This window comes from Eurosta solidaginis, chromosome 3 (assembly GCF_040869045.1).
Source record: "Eurosta solidaginis isolate ZX-2024a chromosome 3, ASM4086904v1, whole genome shotgun sequence".
In the NCBI taxonomy this organism is placed as follows: domain Eukaryota; kingdom Metazoa; phylum Arthropoda; class Insecta; order Diptera; family Tephritidae; genus Eurosta; species Eurosta solidaginis.
The window spans coordinates 79,145,810-79,159,414 of record NC_090321.1 but is presented as its reverse complement, the minus strand read 5'-3'; the positions used below and the strand labels follow the sequence as shown (position 1 = coordinate 79,159,414).

General features: G+C 38.9%; 1 protein-coding gene across 6 annotated transcripts in view; it reads left to right on the top strand.

Moving 5' to 3' along the window:
- The window catches only part of LOC137244052 (serine-rich adhesin for platelets), a 403,539-nt gene extending 390,221 nt beyond the window's left edge, over positions 1 to 13,318 (top strand). For all 6 annotated transcript variants that reach the window (XM_067772531.1, XM_067772529.1, XM_067772530.1 and 3 more), the window contains 4 exons: positions 7,595 to 8,170; positions 8,236 to 8,302; positions 8,368 to 10,508; positions 11,327 to 13,318. In XM_067772531.1, the coding sequence (XP_067628632.1) occupies positions 7,595 to 8,170; positions 8,236 to 8,302; positions 8,368 to 10,508; positions 11,327 to 13,045 (4,503 nt within the window). In that variant the 3' untranslated portion in view covers positions 13,046 to 13,318. The remainder of the gene's footprint in view (positions 1 to 7,594; positions 8,171 to 8,235; positions 8,303 to 8,367; positions 10,509 to 11,326) is intronic.
- The last annotated feature ends 287 nt before the right edge of the window (positions 13,319 to 13,605 follow it).

Below are 13,605 nucleotides of genomic sequence, written 5' to 3'. Positions count from 1 at the left end.
GCTATCAATCAGTGCTTTACAATACCAAATATACGATGAAATTTTGTTGCTAGAACTCGATCCCAAACGCATACATCTCGGGGCAAAAATGCAATCTGGCAACCCTAGTTAATAACCAGCTAAACATAAACGAGAAAAAAACCAGCACACTGATCTAGGACTCCTTTTTGATTCATACACGACTCCCGTTGTTTGTTGGGATGAAGGCAATAAGGGAAACAGCGAACAAATATGTATGTATGTAGGTACTTAGTCATAAGGAAAATATAGTACTAAGGCTTTTCACTATGCACTACGTCGAACGGTAGATTTAGTTGCATATTGCACGTGCCTTAGTAAACATATTAATTTTAGTACTCTTATAGTCTGTCGGTCGCAAAAACTTAAATATAAAATACTCATTGTTGCGATTGTAATTTGCATTGCTATTCGTTAGCAGAAAAAAAAAAACAATTAAAACAGAAAATCAATTTTCCTTTTGAATTTTTCATTTTATTGCAATTTTAGTCGTCTGCAAATTGCCTTGCAGTGCCAACAGATATTCGTAGTGAATTGTGGTGTGGCATAATGGTGGCCGGTGCTAAAGGCACCATAAAAGTACAAAATACGCATCTAAGGCAATCATTGGCGGTAAGAATAATCATCTGGTTTTCGCCAATATTCGTTAAAACTAAAAAAAGGAAACAAAAAAAAAAAAAAATAACGAAGAATTTTAGTGAGAATTCCCTATGAAATATTACTATTCGTTCAGGAATCTGAAGATAATTTGGCTATGCAGTACATATTCGTAACATCTAGCAGTGAAAATCTGTTGAAAGAACGAATACTATAATCTAAAAAAAATATGTGAAAAATGTTATATAAAAAGAAACATTTTTTGTATGAAAAACAAAAAAAAATATTTTGCATTTTTTGTTTAGTTGCATTACAATTGGCTAGAATACACAATACTTTTCGTGTCGCCTACCTATTACACTGAAAGAAAAACACTGGTGAAATCAGCCAAACTTGGGGTCGATTCAACCCATATTTCTGTAAATGTTTATCCATCATAAATAGCTGTTGAAGCAACTTCCACAAATTGTTGATTCTGAATTAACCGGTTTAACAGCTAAATCAACAAATAAAGTGTATCACCCACAGCAAAGCTGTGCAGTAATGAATATACTTGGTAATGGTAATTGGTCAATTACAAGTATTTGGTAGTTAAAAAATTTAATTAACAAGTACAATTACTTTTTACTGGTACTTGGTAAAGAATACATCTTTTTTAAATTTTTTGATCAATTATTTCAATAATTTCAATATTTTCAACTTCCGTTCAATATAATAATTAGCTCGACCTCCAAACTGATTTTCAATTTCTATATCAATATTTAAATTTATTATATATTTTTGCCGGCTCGAGGTCAATTAAAAAATAAACACAAGTTTTCTTTAAAAATCCGATATATTTCGGTTACTCCGCGGTAACCGTCCTCAGGGATATAAACTGCAAAATCTATACAAACAAATAACATTATATAAACAAAATATTGATGAAACAGTAACAACAAATTGACCTCGAGCCGGCAAAAATATATATTAAATATGAAAGGTCGCCAAACAATTTACTCTATTTAAATTTATTTTCTTGATTTAAAAATAAAGTTTTTTGTTGAACTAAAAGCGTTTTTTTGCCGCTTCACATATACACATGAATGCTCGGACATTTAACCTTTATAATCCAAGAGGTCACATACAAATTTTATGAAAGCTCTCCCCAAGCTGCAGTACCGAGGAACGTCAAACCAGCCTTCTATTCCTAAAATGCAACTTCACTTGGATGAAAGACCCTTTAAAAATTTATTTCACAATTTTTGTGCGATTCTTGGACTGTTAAGAGGTGATGACCGCGACTTTCACGCTTCTTCACAGTGATCATTGAATTATCGCTTAATATTATATTTCCTAGTACTGTGCCCATTCTACGCTTTAAGAAAATAAATTTCACGAAACCGCTTTCTCTTACAGAAATTCAACCTTAAGAGAAAGGGAGCATTTAGATCAAATTTTTCACATTTTACGTAGGGCCTCTCTATCTATAAGGAGGTGCTGGCCGCGATAATCCCACTACCCAGCGGTCTGATCATGAAATTCTTGTTTTCTATTATATTTCCTCAGTCTGTGTCAATGTTCAGCCTTTTTGAAACAGTGAAACTTACCTTTAATATTGCACACACACTGAAGGTCTGTGTTAATTTCCAGGAAAAACAAACAAGTAGCGCAAATTGGCATAGAAAAATTAAAATTAACATGGCTGCCATTTAACAAAAAAAGATTTAAGTTTGTAATATGGTGTATTGTTTTTGATATTTAACGATGAATAAATTTATCTGAAGATTTTGATGTTGTTTTTCCCAGGATTTTTGGTGTGGTGAGTGTAGTACGTTACAATCACACCACGGTGGTCACCTTACTGTGCTAACTAACAGTTATTAACGTCATCCTAAAAATAACAATGAAAACTGTTAAAATATAACAGTGGCTGTTGATATTGCAGATATCAGGCATGCTTAACCAACGAAACGATATCATTTCGTTACGATAATCAACGTTAATAAACGAAACGAAGTCATTTCGTTTCGTTTATTAACGTTAAGATCGTCAAATTAACGAAATGATTTCGTTTCGTTTTCTGCCATATCAAAACGAAATCAAATCGTTTATGTTGATTATTAATTTCAAACTATGCTGGCAAAGCTGATTGATGGCGGAGTCATTAAAGGTGAAAGCATTATCCAAGCTGATTGCAACTTTTCTCATGAATTTTGACAGTACGAACATTTCTCAGAGTATTTTTTACATTACCACCAACGAATTACACAAACAAATTACATAGAGTTTGTGTGTGTATGTGCGCTCGTTGTTGCCACCTTACGGCTTCACCATGGCTATAGCATTGCCAGCACAATTCAAACATAAAGTATCACGTTTTCGTTTCGGTTAAAAACGAGATACAATTTATCTTGATAATTTCTTTATCGATAATATTTCGAAGTGTTTCAACGGAAACGGTGGAAATTTTTTGATAAACGATTAGCTTAACGTTAAGGTGCATCCCTGGCAGATATCTCTGTCGCACGATAGTTATAAGAACAAAGTGGTGAGCGTAACTTTCAGTTGAAAATTAGCTGATGCATTTGCATCATTTTGACAGCTGTGAACTGATGAGATTACCAATAAAAACAAATTCTTTTAACAGAAACATCAGTTAGATTAATTGAAAATCTCTAATTTTTACAGAATATCCTTAACTTGATACCAACAGTTTTTTCTGTTGAAATTACTATACAAGTTTGTCTTCTTGACAAAAAACTCCGCTCAATCAACCACAATGCGATTAGTTTTACAGAATAGCTGTTAATTCAAGAATAACAAACCTGATTTGTCCATTTTACTTGCTTCATTTCTTTCGGTGCACGCATATACGAGTATATATTGGCTTCGCCCATGTCTTGTGTAATCAAAAACTATTTAAAATTAATCCCGCTTATCAAATGTGTTCCGGGGTCAATATACCGCAGTGTGAAGAACTATTTTTGTTTGTTTTTGTATTTGGGACATGTATCCTTTTTAGTATTCGCCGCTAGGTCATTGTGTTTGCTTGTTTATTGTGCCAAAAGTTGTACGAACTATTCCCTTGACCGATTGACTTACATCCATACACTAAAAGGGTTGTCCCAAAAGTACTTGATCTGACAGTGAAAATTGCAATAGAAAAATTATTTTCAATTAACAACTGCATGGAGCTTATACTCGTCAGTCCTTAAATGCGGAGCTGTAAAAGATGCACTAAATATTATCACACATGGTTAAGTTGAACTGGCCGGTCAATAAAGACTTCAAATAGACTGAATGTGTTCATACTGTTGCCAGACTTTATATGATGGCCAAACGGATACAACCCAATTAGGTACTTAGGACTGACGTTATAAAATAACTCCGTACTTTTGGCTACACGTTTTTTAGGATATAGCTTAATAGCTGCCTGGAATCTGGCAACTCTGCCGCCCTAGTAGCTAGAGCCTTGTCCTGGCGAGCGCAGGGCACGAGCACAAAGCCTGCTCAACGGTTTCTTCCTGCAACTCGTACTTCCTACATCTTCTGTTTCTGAGGAGACCTTACTTAGTATGCCCATCGTGAGCAATAAGTCTTCTTTCTGCAGAGATATGAGCCACGTTGTGATGTAAGAAATTTTGCATCCCCGCGCTTTTGCACACGCCTTTCCTGCTTGATGGATCATATGCAACTCCTGTCTTCTTTTAATTTCTCCCAAAAGGATTGGGAAGTCTATTGTCGTTTCAGCGAGTGTTGCACCCACCTTTGCCAACTCGTCGACCTTTTCGTTACCTTCTATCCCTTTATGACCGGGAACCCAGTAAAGATGTATGGTCCGGCCTGAGCGAAGTTTTTCCAAAGCTTCTTTGCATTCCCGGACACTAATTGATGAAGTACTCTGTCAAATTATTACCTTAATCGCCGCCTGACTATATATATATATATATATATATATATATATATATATATATATATATATATATATATATATATATATATATATATATATTGACGCGATTGTAGCTTTAGCACGCTTCCTCCAGAATTTCTGCTGCTTTCTTCACGTCTATAGTTTCAAACTGAAAGACGCTGCAGTAATCTGGCAGCCCGTAGGGTCTACTTATTTCTGGAACGACACAGTAAACAGCAGACCCGACCCCTTCCGTTAATTTGGAAACATCAGTATAACGTTAGTATATACTATACTATCCTATGGCATTTCTGCACCCAGGCGCCAATCCTCCGACTCAATTGTGGTCGCAGAACTCTTTCGAAGCTGAGGCGCGGGACCATATATTCCGTTTGCCCGATATTGGATGACGCTATACTGCTATGGCTATGCAGCCTGCGATCAAGCTGCCCCGAGGCGTCGAGCCTGGCTAACGCGATATTTTTAGCCGTTAGGTCTGCAGGCGGGATGTGTAGAATGGCATACAATGCTGGTTTCGGAGTAGTTTTTAATGCTCCCCTTATGCTTATCATTGAAAATCTGCATAATACCCCTCCAGTTTTTTTGGTATACGTACTTTTTTGTGTGGCTGTCCACCAAACAAACACCCCATAGTAAAGTATGGGTTTGACAATTGCCGTAATACGATTCATCCTAGCATCCTCTCGAATGCATAGTGTCGCGGAGGCCTTCTTCGTTCTTATTTCCACATGGTATTTTCACGAATTACTATCTAGGATGACTTCTTGAAATTTTGTGCTAGATTTTTCTTATATGGTTACCCCTAAAAGCTTTGGCTTTGTTCAAATAGGGACCTTATGTTTCCTAGTAAATAAGATTATATCCTTTTTTCCGCGTTGGCGGTTAACCCGACTCCAGATGCCCAGGCATTTATATCCCGAAGTGCCTGATCTATCAGAGAGTTGACTTATTGACTGCAACGTCATCTGCATATGCGGTAAGTTTGAATGGACCTCGGTCGAACAGCCTAAGTAGTCGGTTGATAACCAGCGTCCACAGCATTGGTGATAAAACCCCACGCTGCGGCGTTCGTCTGTTTACAGATTTTTGTTGCCTCTCATAGAGCCCAACTGCGACGTTATATTTCTGCAGTTTAACATGGAGCCGATCCAATTTGTTAAGGCCGGATAAACTTCAATCAAGTTGAGACTGTTCATGATTGCTCATTTCGAGACATTGTTGAAAGCTCCGGGGATGGCCAAAAAATACCTAGGGCTATTCCTGGGGTTCCAATGTATTCTCTATGTTCATGACCACCCTATGCAATGCAGTATCGACTGACTTGCCTATGATGTAAGCATGTTGTGCTGAAGAGAATAATTCGTCGCACATATTTGATTTTATATACACATCTATTAATCACTCCGGTATTTTGGGCAGAAAAGATTTCAAATCAATAGGACTGTAGTCTTTGCGATGACTGGTTTTCCCAGCTTTCGTTATGAAGACAACTCGAGCCGTTCTCCAAGCTTGCGGGACGGGCTTCAGTTGTATACAATCCTCAAAGATTATTCTCAGCCATTCTATAATCATTCTACCTTACATCTGCAGCGTAGCAGGGAATATCCCATATAGGTCTTGGGATTTGAAATTTGCAAAACTTTTATTGCCCATTTAATTTTGGTATTTGTCACCAATCCTGTTACATCTCGCTCCGTATTAGGAGTGAAGACGTTTTCACATAACTCTTCCGCAACATCTCCTGATAGGAAGTGTCTGTGAAATAGTGCCTTAGGGGACTTAATTACTGTGTGACCATTCCCCGTTGTTCTTTTTTATCAGTCCAACGCTGGTAAGTAATAATTCGGAATAAATCATTGAAGCATTAAACAAGATATAGATGAATACAATCCTCTGAGGCATCAATGAAAGGAATAATTATTCCAAATGGAATGCATTCCTCAACAGCTCGAATAAATATAATAATGGTTCTTTTTCGGGTGAATGGAAAAAATCTCAGATAGAGCACGTTTTAAAAGTTTTTATGATAGTGGTTTGTTTAAACCAGAGTTATTGAGGAATGCAGTTTATTTGCATAAATTATTCCTATGATTGCCGCCCCAAAGGATTGTAATACTTTTTTGTTAGTCCGGAACATTGAACACAAAATTTTAGTCATTATTTCTCCGGTTCTTCCGTCCTTCCTTCCTTCTTTTACTCCTCTTTTTTTTATTTCATGGATTGCATTCATTGGACTGCAATACTCGGAGGAATGCATTCCGCAATCCTTTGCATTCCATTTGTTTTTCAATAGTTATTATTGTTTACTTGCGCAATGCTTTTGATATTGTTGTTCCATAAGAACAATGCTTTTAAATTATATTATTCCACGTAAGGATTGCAATAAGGAATAATTACTTCAAACTAACAAGAAAGAATAATGGCTAAAAAGGAACAAAGGCTGCAATCTAAAAGTTCTAGTCCAGGAATCTGAAGGCATGGATTGCATTCCTTAACAACTCTGGTTTGAATCGCCAGCGCGGACAGTGGGATGTTCCACTCTGCCGACGAAATAATCTCACAATGGTAGCCAACTGGTGCATGTTTTAGTGTGAGATGCTTACCAAGCTCAGAGCTTGGCTGTTCGATTAAATCCTATCTGTTAGAGCAATATTTATTATTTTATTTATTTCAGTTTATTATTGGTAAAATTCTTACTTTTCTCATGTAAAGTTTTACATTCTTATGATTTCCCGAAAACTCCTGCGAGATTATACGAAAACAACCTACACATCACAAATATAAATTGATCCCAATATTTAATAAAGAAAAATTAAACGAAAATGATTGACTTTAAACATAATCCTTTTAAAATGAAAATAAAACCATTAAGCAATGGAGAAAATCGTACTAAACGTAATTGCCTGCGAGCACGTCTGGTTTTTCGTTGGAAAACTTGGGTATGTTTAGCGGAAAAGATTCACCTTACGATCAGTACAAAAATCCAAATATAAGTACAAGGAGTTTTACCAACTAAGCATTTACATTAATAACTCTTCTTTTTTCTTTCGCTTCTCCTTGCAGGCTGAGCTTTCTGATGTGCTACGCAAACGTAATCGCAATCGCCCTGATGCTTCCGAAGAAGATCTCGGACTACCACGAAGTCCAGCATCGCCACAAAGACGTACGGAGCGTACATCACGTAGCCACAATGTCGCAAATGGTAGTGGCGAACAGATTACGAGTACCAACAACAACATTGCCACATCTTCCTCCGCTACAGGCAATCAGAGTGAAGTTTCTTCCTTAAGTCTTTTGAGTATGAATAGTGGAGATGGCGATGAGATTTTAGCTGCATCTACAGCTAATAACTCTACGATTAGCACCAAAGATATTACGCAAGGACGTTCAAAGACGTCAACCTCAGCGCTAGGACGTAGCATAACACGCTCTTCAACGGTATCAACCACATCCGTCTCGTCGGAGATTTATAGGCATTCATCAAGCGGCAGCTTGGGCAGTTTTGACTCAAGCCGAGATGAGCCAGATTTGCTTGATGCAAAATGTCAAAGACTATCACACTCGGCTGCCAAACATAAGATGGCTTTGCGTCCAGCTAAAAAGAAAGGACCCAGTCGGCAGCATCGACGCACGCTGGAGGTAAGGAACTGAAGTTAAGTTTTGTTTGTTTTAAATTTATTAAATTTTCTCTCAATTATTTCCAGACTTCTATACCAGAAGCCAATGAGGAGAACCTGAGATTCGCTAATACAGCACTACTAGATATATCAGGTATGACTTTTTATGAACTTGATTTAAAGCTGAGTACGAAGTGAATTTTATTTTTTATTTCATAGAACATGACATCAAAGCCAAAAGTCGCTCTCTACCGCCTGGCGTTAACACCAAAATATTAGATAAACATGCTGTAGACTCGAAGAAGATTACTTCGCCTACGAAATCGAAAACGAAATCTTCAATGTCTTCAAGCAACGAGCAAACGATAGATATTAAACGTTCGAAAATCGAGAAATTAGAGAAGACCAATGAAAGCAGCAGATCCATCTCAACCAGCAGCACATCCATTACAGCTGCTACAAATCTGTTTGGTTTGCGTACGCTTACAGCCAAAGCAACCGCGCTCTTTGAGCCACCACAAGAATCTTCCACAGATCCAACACCCAGTGAACAAGAACAAAAGCAGGAAAAAGAGAAAGAAAAGGAAAAGGTCAAAGAGAAGCCTACAAATAATGTTATTACTGAGACAACAGAAAGTGGTTTTCTGCGTCGCCTCATTCAACGCAATTCCAAACGTTCAATGTCGCGTCCCACTCCGACCACTAATTCCAACAATAGCGGTGTTGTTATAGCCCCTTGTGCTGGGGAAGATAAAATTGATTTCAGCCCGAATGAAAGTGACTCGAAATCCAAGGTACAAATCTCCACTTCATGTCTAGATATACAACCGACAACGGAGTCCAGTTTGACAAAGTTGGATAAATCGCGCAGCGCTTTGAGTTACGAACAAAATATCGAAGAAACGCGCAAGGATATTAAGCGTGAAATTGGGTCTGTTGGCAATGCGGGCTTGAGTGCGTTGTTGAATACACCAAATCTGATATCATCGCTCAACACTAGTAAGGAACCCATAATATCGCCCTCAAAACCCAAATCGGGCGCTGCTGCACGCCAACGTTATGTACCGCAAGAGATTGTATCCTCGCTTGATCGCAAAGTCAGTGCGCAGCATAGCTCCACAAATACAACAACTTCAGACTCTTATACCAGCAGTACAAGCAGCATACTCTCGAAATGCTCTCAACAGGAGATATTCCAATCTACTTCGATTATACGTGAAATTACAGCCTCACAGGCATCCAGTGTTAATTCAATGAGCAGCTTAAATAAGCCGGACCATCATTTCGAGAAGAAGCCAAAAATTGTTGGTCTCAGCGCGTTCCAGCAGAAAATATCACGTTCCAATGATTCTGTGGGACGTTATGCAAATTATGGCAGCTCAAATTCTACCAGCTCCTTGGACGCCGCTGGCGATGTGTGTGTTGCCTACAAAAGCCAAGAGCCAGAAAAGCAGCGTAAATTAGTAGAGAAATCGCGTAGCTTCCGCACATACCAAGAAGATACTTCGTACTCTACTACCAACACAATGCATAACAACATGCCTAGTTTACCCGATTTGACACTAAATCTACGCGTACCCTACTACAATGACTTCCAACTGAAATGTAAGCCAGTTACTTCTCCAGATCGCTGCACTTCATTGGGTTTTGAGGTGAATGAACCAGCACCGGTACGTATTTTTACACCGCGCACTGAGTCTACAGGCAGTTTGACTGCAAACAATCACAACTTTTCTAAAAATATTGCCGTGAAGAGCTCACCCACTAGAGTAGTTTCACTCAGCGCTTCCTCTGGCGATCCGGATGAAACAAATACGGATTTACTTCCTAAATCACCATTTATTAATGTATTGCGCAAACCCACCAGTACCACGAGCTTAGAAGAAAAACCGGCTGTACTTACATTGGGCGCCACAAACAGCAACAGAAAATCAATTGAACAGAGTATTGCTTCAAAGGGATCTTCTATATCGTTAATCGCTGTGGTGCCACCATCACCAGATATGTCGCAAGTCGTCGATCAACACCAGTTACGTCCTAAAGTTTTGAATTTACGTGACTCTAATACCAGTATCGAAACATCTACTTCAACCGATGACTTAAATCTTACGCCCACCAGTTCTGCGGTACCGTTACGTGAGAAATCAAAATTTAAATCAAGTGCGCCAACATCCAATGTGCGCAGTTCAACAGAAGTATTAACAGCAAACGCCAAAGATGTAGATAGAAAATCAGCACCAGCACATGTGCAGCAGGCCAACAAAGCGCAGAGTTTTCAGGCAACGCGTCGGTGTACTAGCTTGATGGACAACCCGCCGAATAGTATAAATGGCACTGGGGAGCGAAATACTTCGGGAAAGGTGAGTTTAAATGGTCAGTCTCAGAATGGCTAGATATGTAGGGAGCTTGAAACATCTTGTTGGTCCTAGATGTGAAGGCTTGAGAAGCCCCAAATATTATGTTGAGCTTTTCTTGCGATATTCCGATTATCCGTATACAGAGAAGATCTCATTCTACCTATTGCAGGAAGAAATTGGAGTCGTAATTCCAAGCCCGCTTGGGTCAAGTTTCCTAAAATAATGGCAGATATGCTAAAAATATCTGCAGTACTATAGACGTTATATGCCGCTGGCACGCCCGAAAGAAGAAACATGTTTCCCTTTGAATCTAATGCAGGTCGGCATTAAAGAAGCTGCTCTAGCATCTTCTCCTCCGCGGAAAGACGAACCAACAAGTTTGCCTACCTGCAAGGAGTCTTAATTTTTGGTCTCTAAGCCGCTTCAGTCTACCCTTTTGACTTATTGCATCCTTTGGTCTTCGAACTCGAAACAATAGATACGATAGGTTAAAAGCTTTACGCATACACAATAGCCGCCTATTAGACAATCTATTTCGGCACTTTGTAAAGATGAAGCAGCCTGGGAAAGCTTGACTGCCTGGTTAGCTTCAGCTGTGATTATTTAAAGATGTATTTTTTATGGAGGTCTAGGTTTTGGTTGAAAATATATGCATTGAGTAAACCTGTTCACTCAAATTCAAAATACGACAGGTAGGGTGTTTGTCTTATCTTATATATATTAGCTAGGAGGTTACTCGATCCCTGGGTCTAACATCAATATATAATGTTTCTCTGATAAGAGAATTTTGTGATTAAATAATTTTTTCTGTTTTCCTGCAGGTTGCTGAACCGGCTAGTGGCAGCAGTACACCTAACGGCGAGGATGCTGTGCCTGAGTTCATGCGCATCCAATTGAATCGTGTCGATCCAGCGCGTATTGCCAAAAGCGCAAATGTAGTATTGGCTAAAAATGTGCGAGATACGCACACGCCACAACAGCAACAACACACGGCACAACCGCAACAGCAAAATCAACAACGGCAATCAATGACCAAAGAGGCTAAAGAGCGCAACTCCAATTTGGAAGATCTCTGCTTGCGACGCTTGAGTAATGATAGTGTGGAAATAATTGAGAAGGCTTCCCCAACAGAAGTGGATAAGCAGAAGGCTGTATTCGAAATGAGTAGTCAAAATAATGGTAACAACAATTGTAAATCACCCACAAAAGCGCCTGTTTTAGCCAGCGCCTTGCCGCCAAGAAGTCCCATAAAGAAACATGGAGGTGTGGCTACGATTACGCCCACAACACCGCCAACATCAATGAATGTTGAAGATAACGTTTTGCTGCGCGCTAAATCTGTAGACGCGCCTCTTGATGCAGGTACTGTTAGTAACAATAAGATGTCATTACAAGAACGTAAGCGTCTCTTCTTGAACGAGGAGAAATTTAAAACAGACAAGCGCATCGAGGAGTTACGCAATGAACGCAAGAAATCCATCACTGAAGAGGTTTATCGCAAACCCCTTGCGAAATCTGAGGAAAAGTTAGAAACTAGTGAAAAGTTGGCAACCGAGAGCGTGGTGATGATGCGTAAGAAATCTTTCTGTGCCACAACGCAAGCAAGCGCAACATCATCGAGCGGCAATCGTGAAGATCCGACGCCTGAGCTAATGAAAGTTTTTGCGCGACGCTCCTTAAAAATCAAAGATGAGGATATCAATACGCTCGCTGACAAACTGCACGCAAGTAATGGCAGCGTCAATGGCACGAGGAAGATCACCTCCACGCAACACAATGTCGATAGTGACAAAGAGAATCAGTCCGCGAGCGATGAGAAACTCGATAAGTTGCCAAAATTAGAAGCGCCAGTTGAGTCGCAAATATTTATGGGGAGCGGTGGCAGTAAATTGACAAATGGCATTAATAATCGTAGTTCATTGGCGGATTTTCGTATGAAATCAGCTGTTGGTAATGGCGGTATCGGCAGCGCTGCGCTCTCAAATGGCTTAAGCTTGAATAACAGTAACAGCAGCAATAACAATAGTAATATCAACAACAACAACACTGCCGCAAACAGTAACAATATCACTATTTGCGTACATACCGCTAACAATACCACCTCCTCAAACGGCGTCGTGGGCGCGAATCGCACGAGTTTTCTACCACCTGTCAAAGTCGCCGGCTTTCGCCCCATACCCATCGAACGCAATAATAGCGTTAGTAAAGTTTATCCAACTACGACTTGTGAAATATTGAATAACAACAATAACAACAGCAACAATCTAAATAATAATAATAATCATCACACGAATCAACAAAATCATCATCAACACCATCACCACCACCAGTCAACGAATGCCAAATCGAACGAACGACAGTCATTGAATACTAAACTGATTGAGAGCAGTTACAGCAGCAATACGAGCAAAAGCTTCTTCACTAGCAGCAATAATTCAAATAACAAAACAATCGAACGCTCAGCAACGGTTAGCGAATTTAAGGGTATTCATCAAAGGCGCGCTGAATGGGAGCAACGCGCCAAGGAGGCGTTGAAGTAAATAAGCAAAGCGCGCGCGTGTCGCTGTACATAAATAAGAAAAAAATATGCCGTAGAGAAGAATGAAGGGCTGAGCGCTGTAAATAAATCAGTCATTAAAATATATTTGATTTCAAAAACGACGCAAGAAAGAAAGTTGAGCGGATACTCATTATGTGTTTAGTTCACTTGTTTTCTTTCATAAAAATTATGCCGTAAAGTTGTAAATGTTACTAACAAAAAATTTCAAAGAAAAAACTAATATTAAAGATTTACTACAATGCTAAGAAAACAACTTTTCTAAGGAATTGTGTCTGGGTCTGTTTGTGTGTCATGAGAGTATGAGCAAAAAGTGTGTTGAAAAAATGTGTTGTGGTAAATGCAAACTGCAAAGATAACATGTGATGTACTGATGATCAGCAAATGGATTACATGATGTGATATCGTATGATCAGATATTGGCCTATACCTTGCGTATACTCCTGATATAAAACTAAAGTAGATAATGCAAACATATGTAAAAGTTTTTCAGTCCATTTTGGCATTTTTGAGTTAATGATAGCAAATATTCTCAAAAAGGAA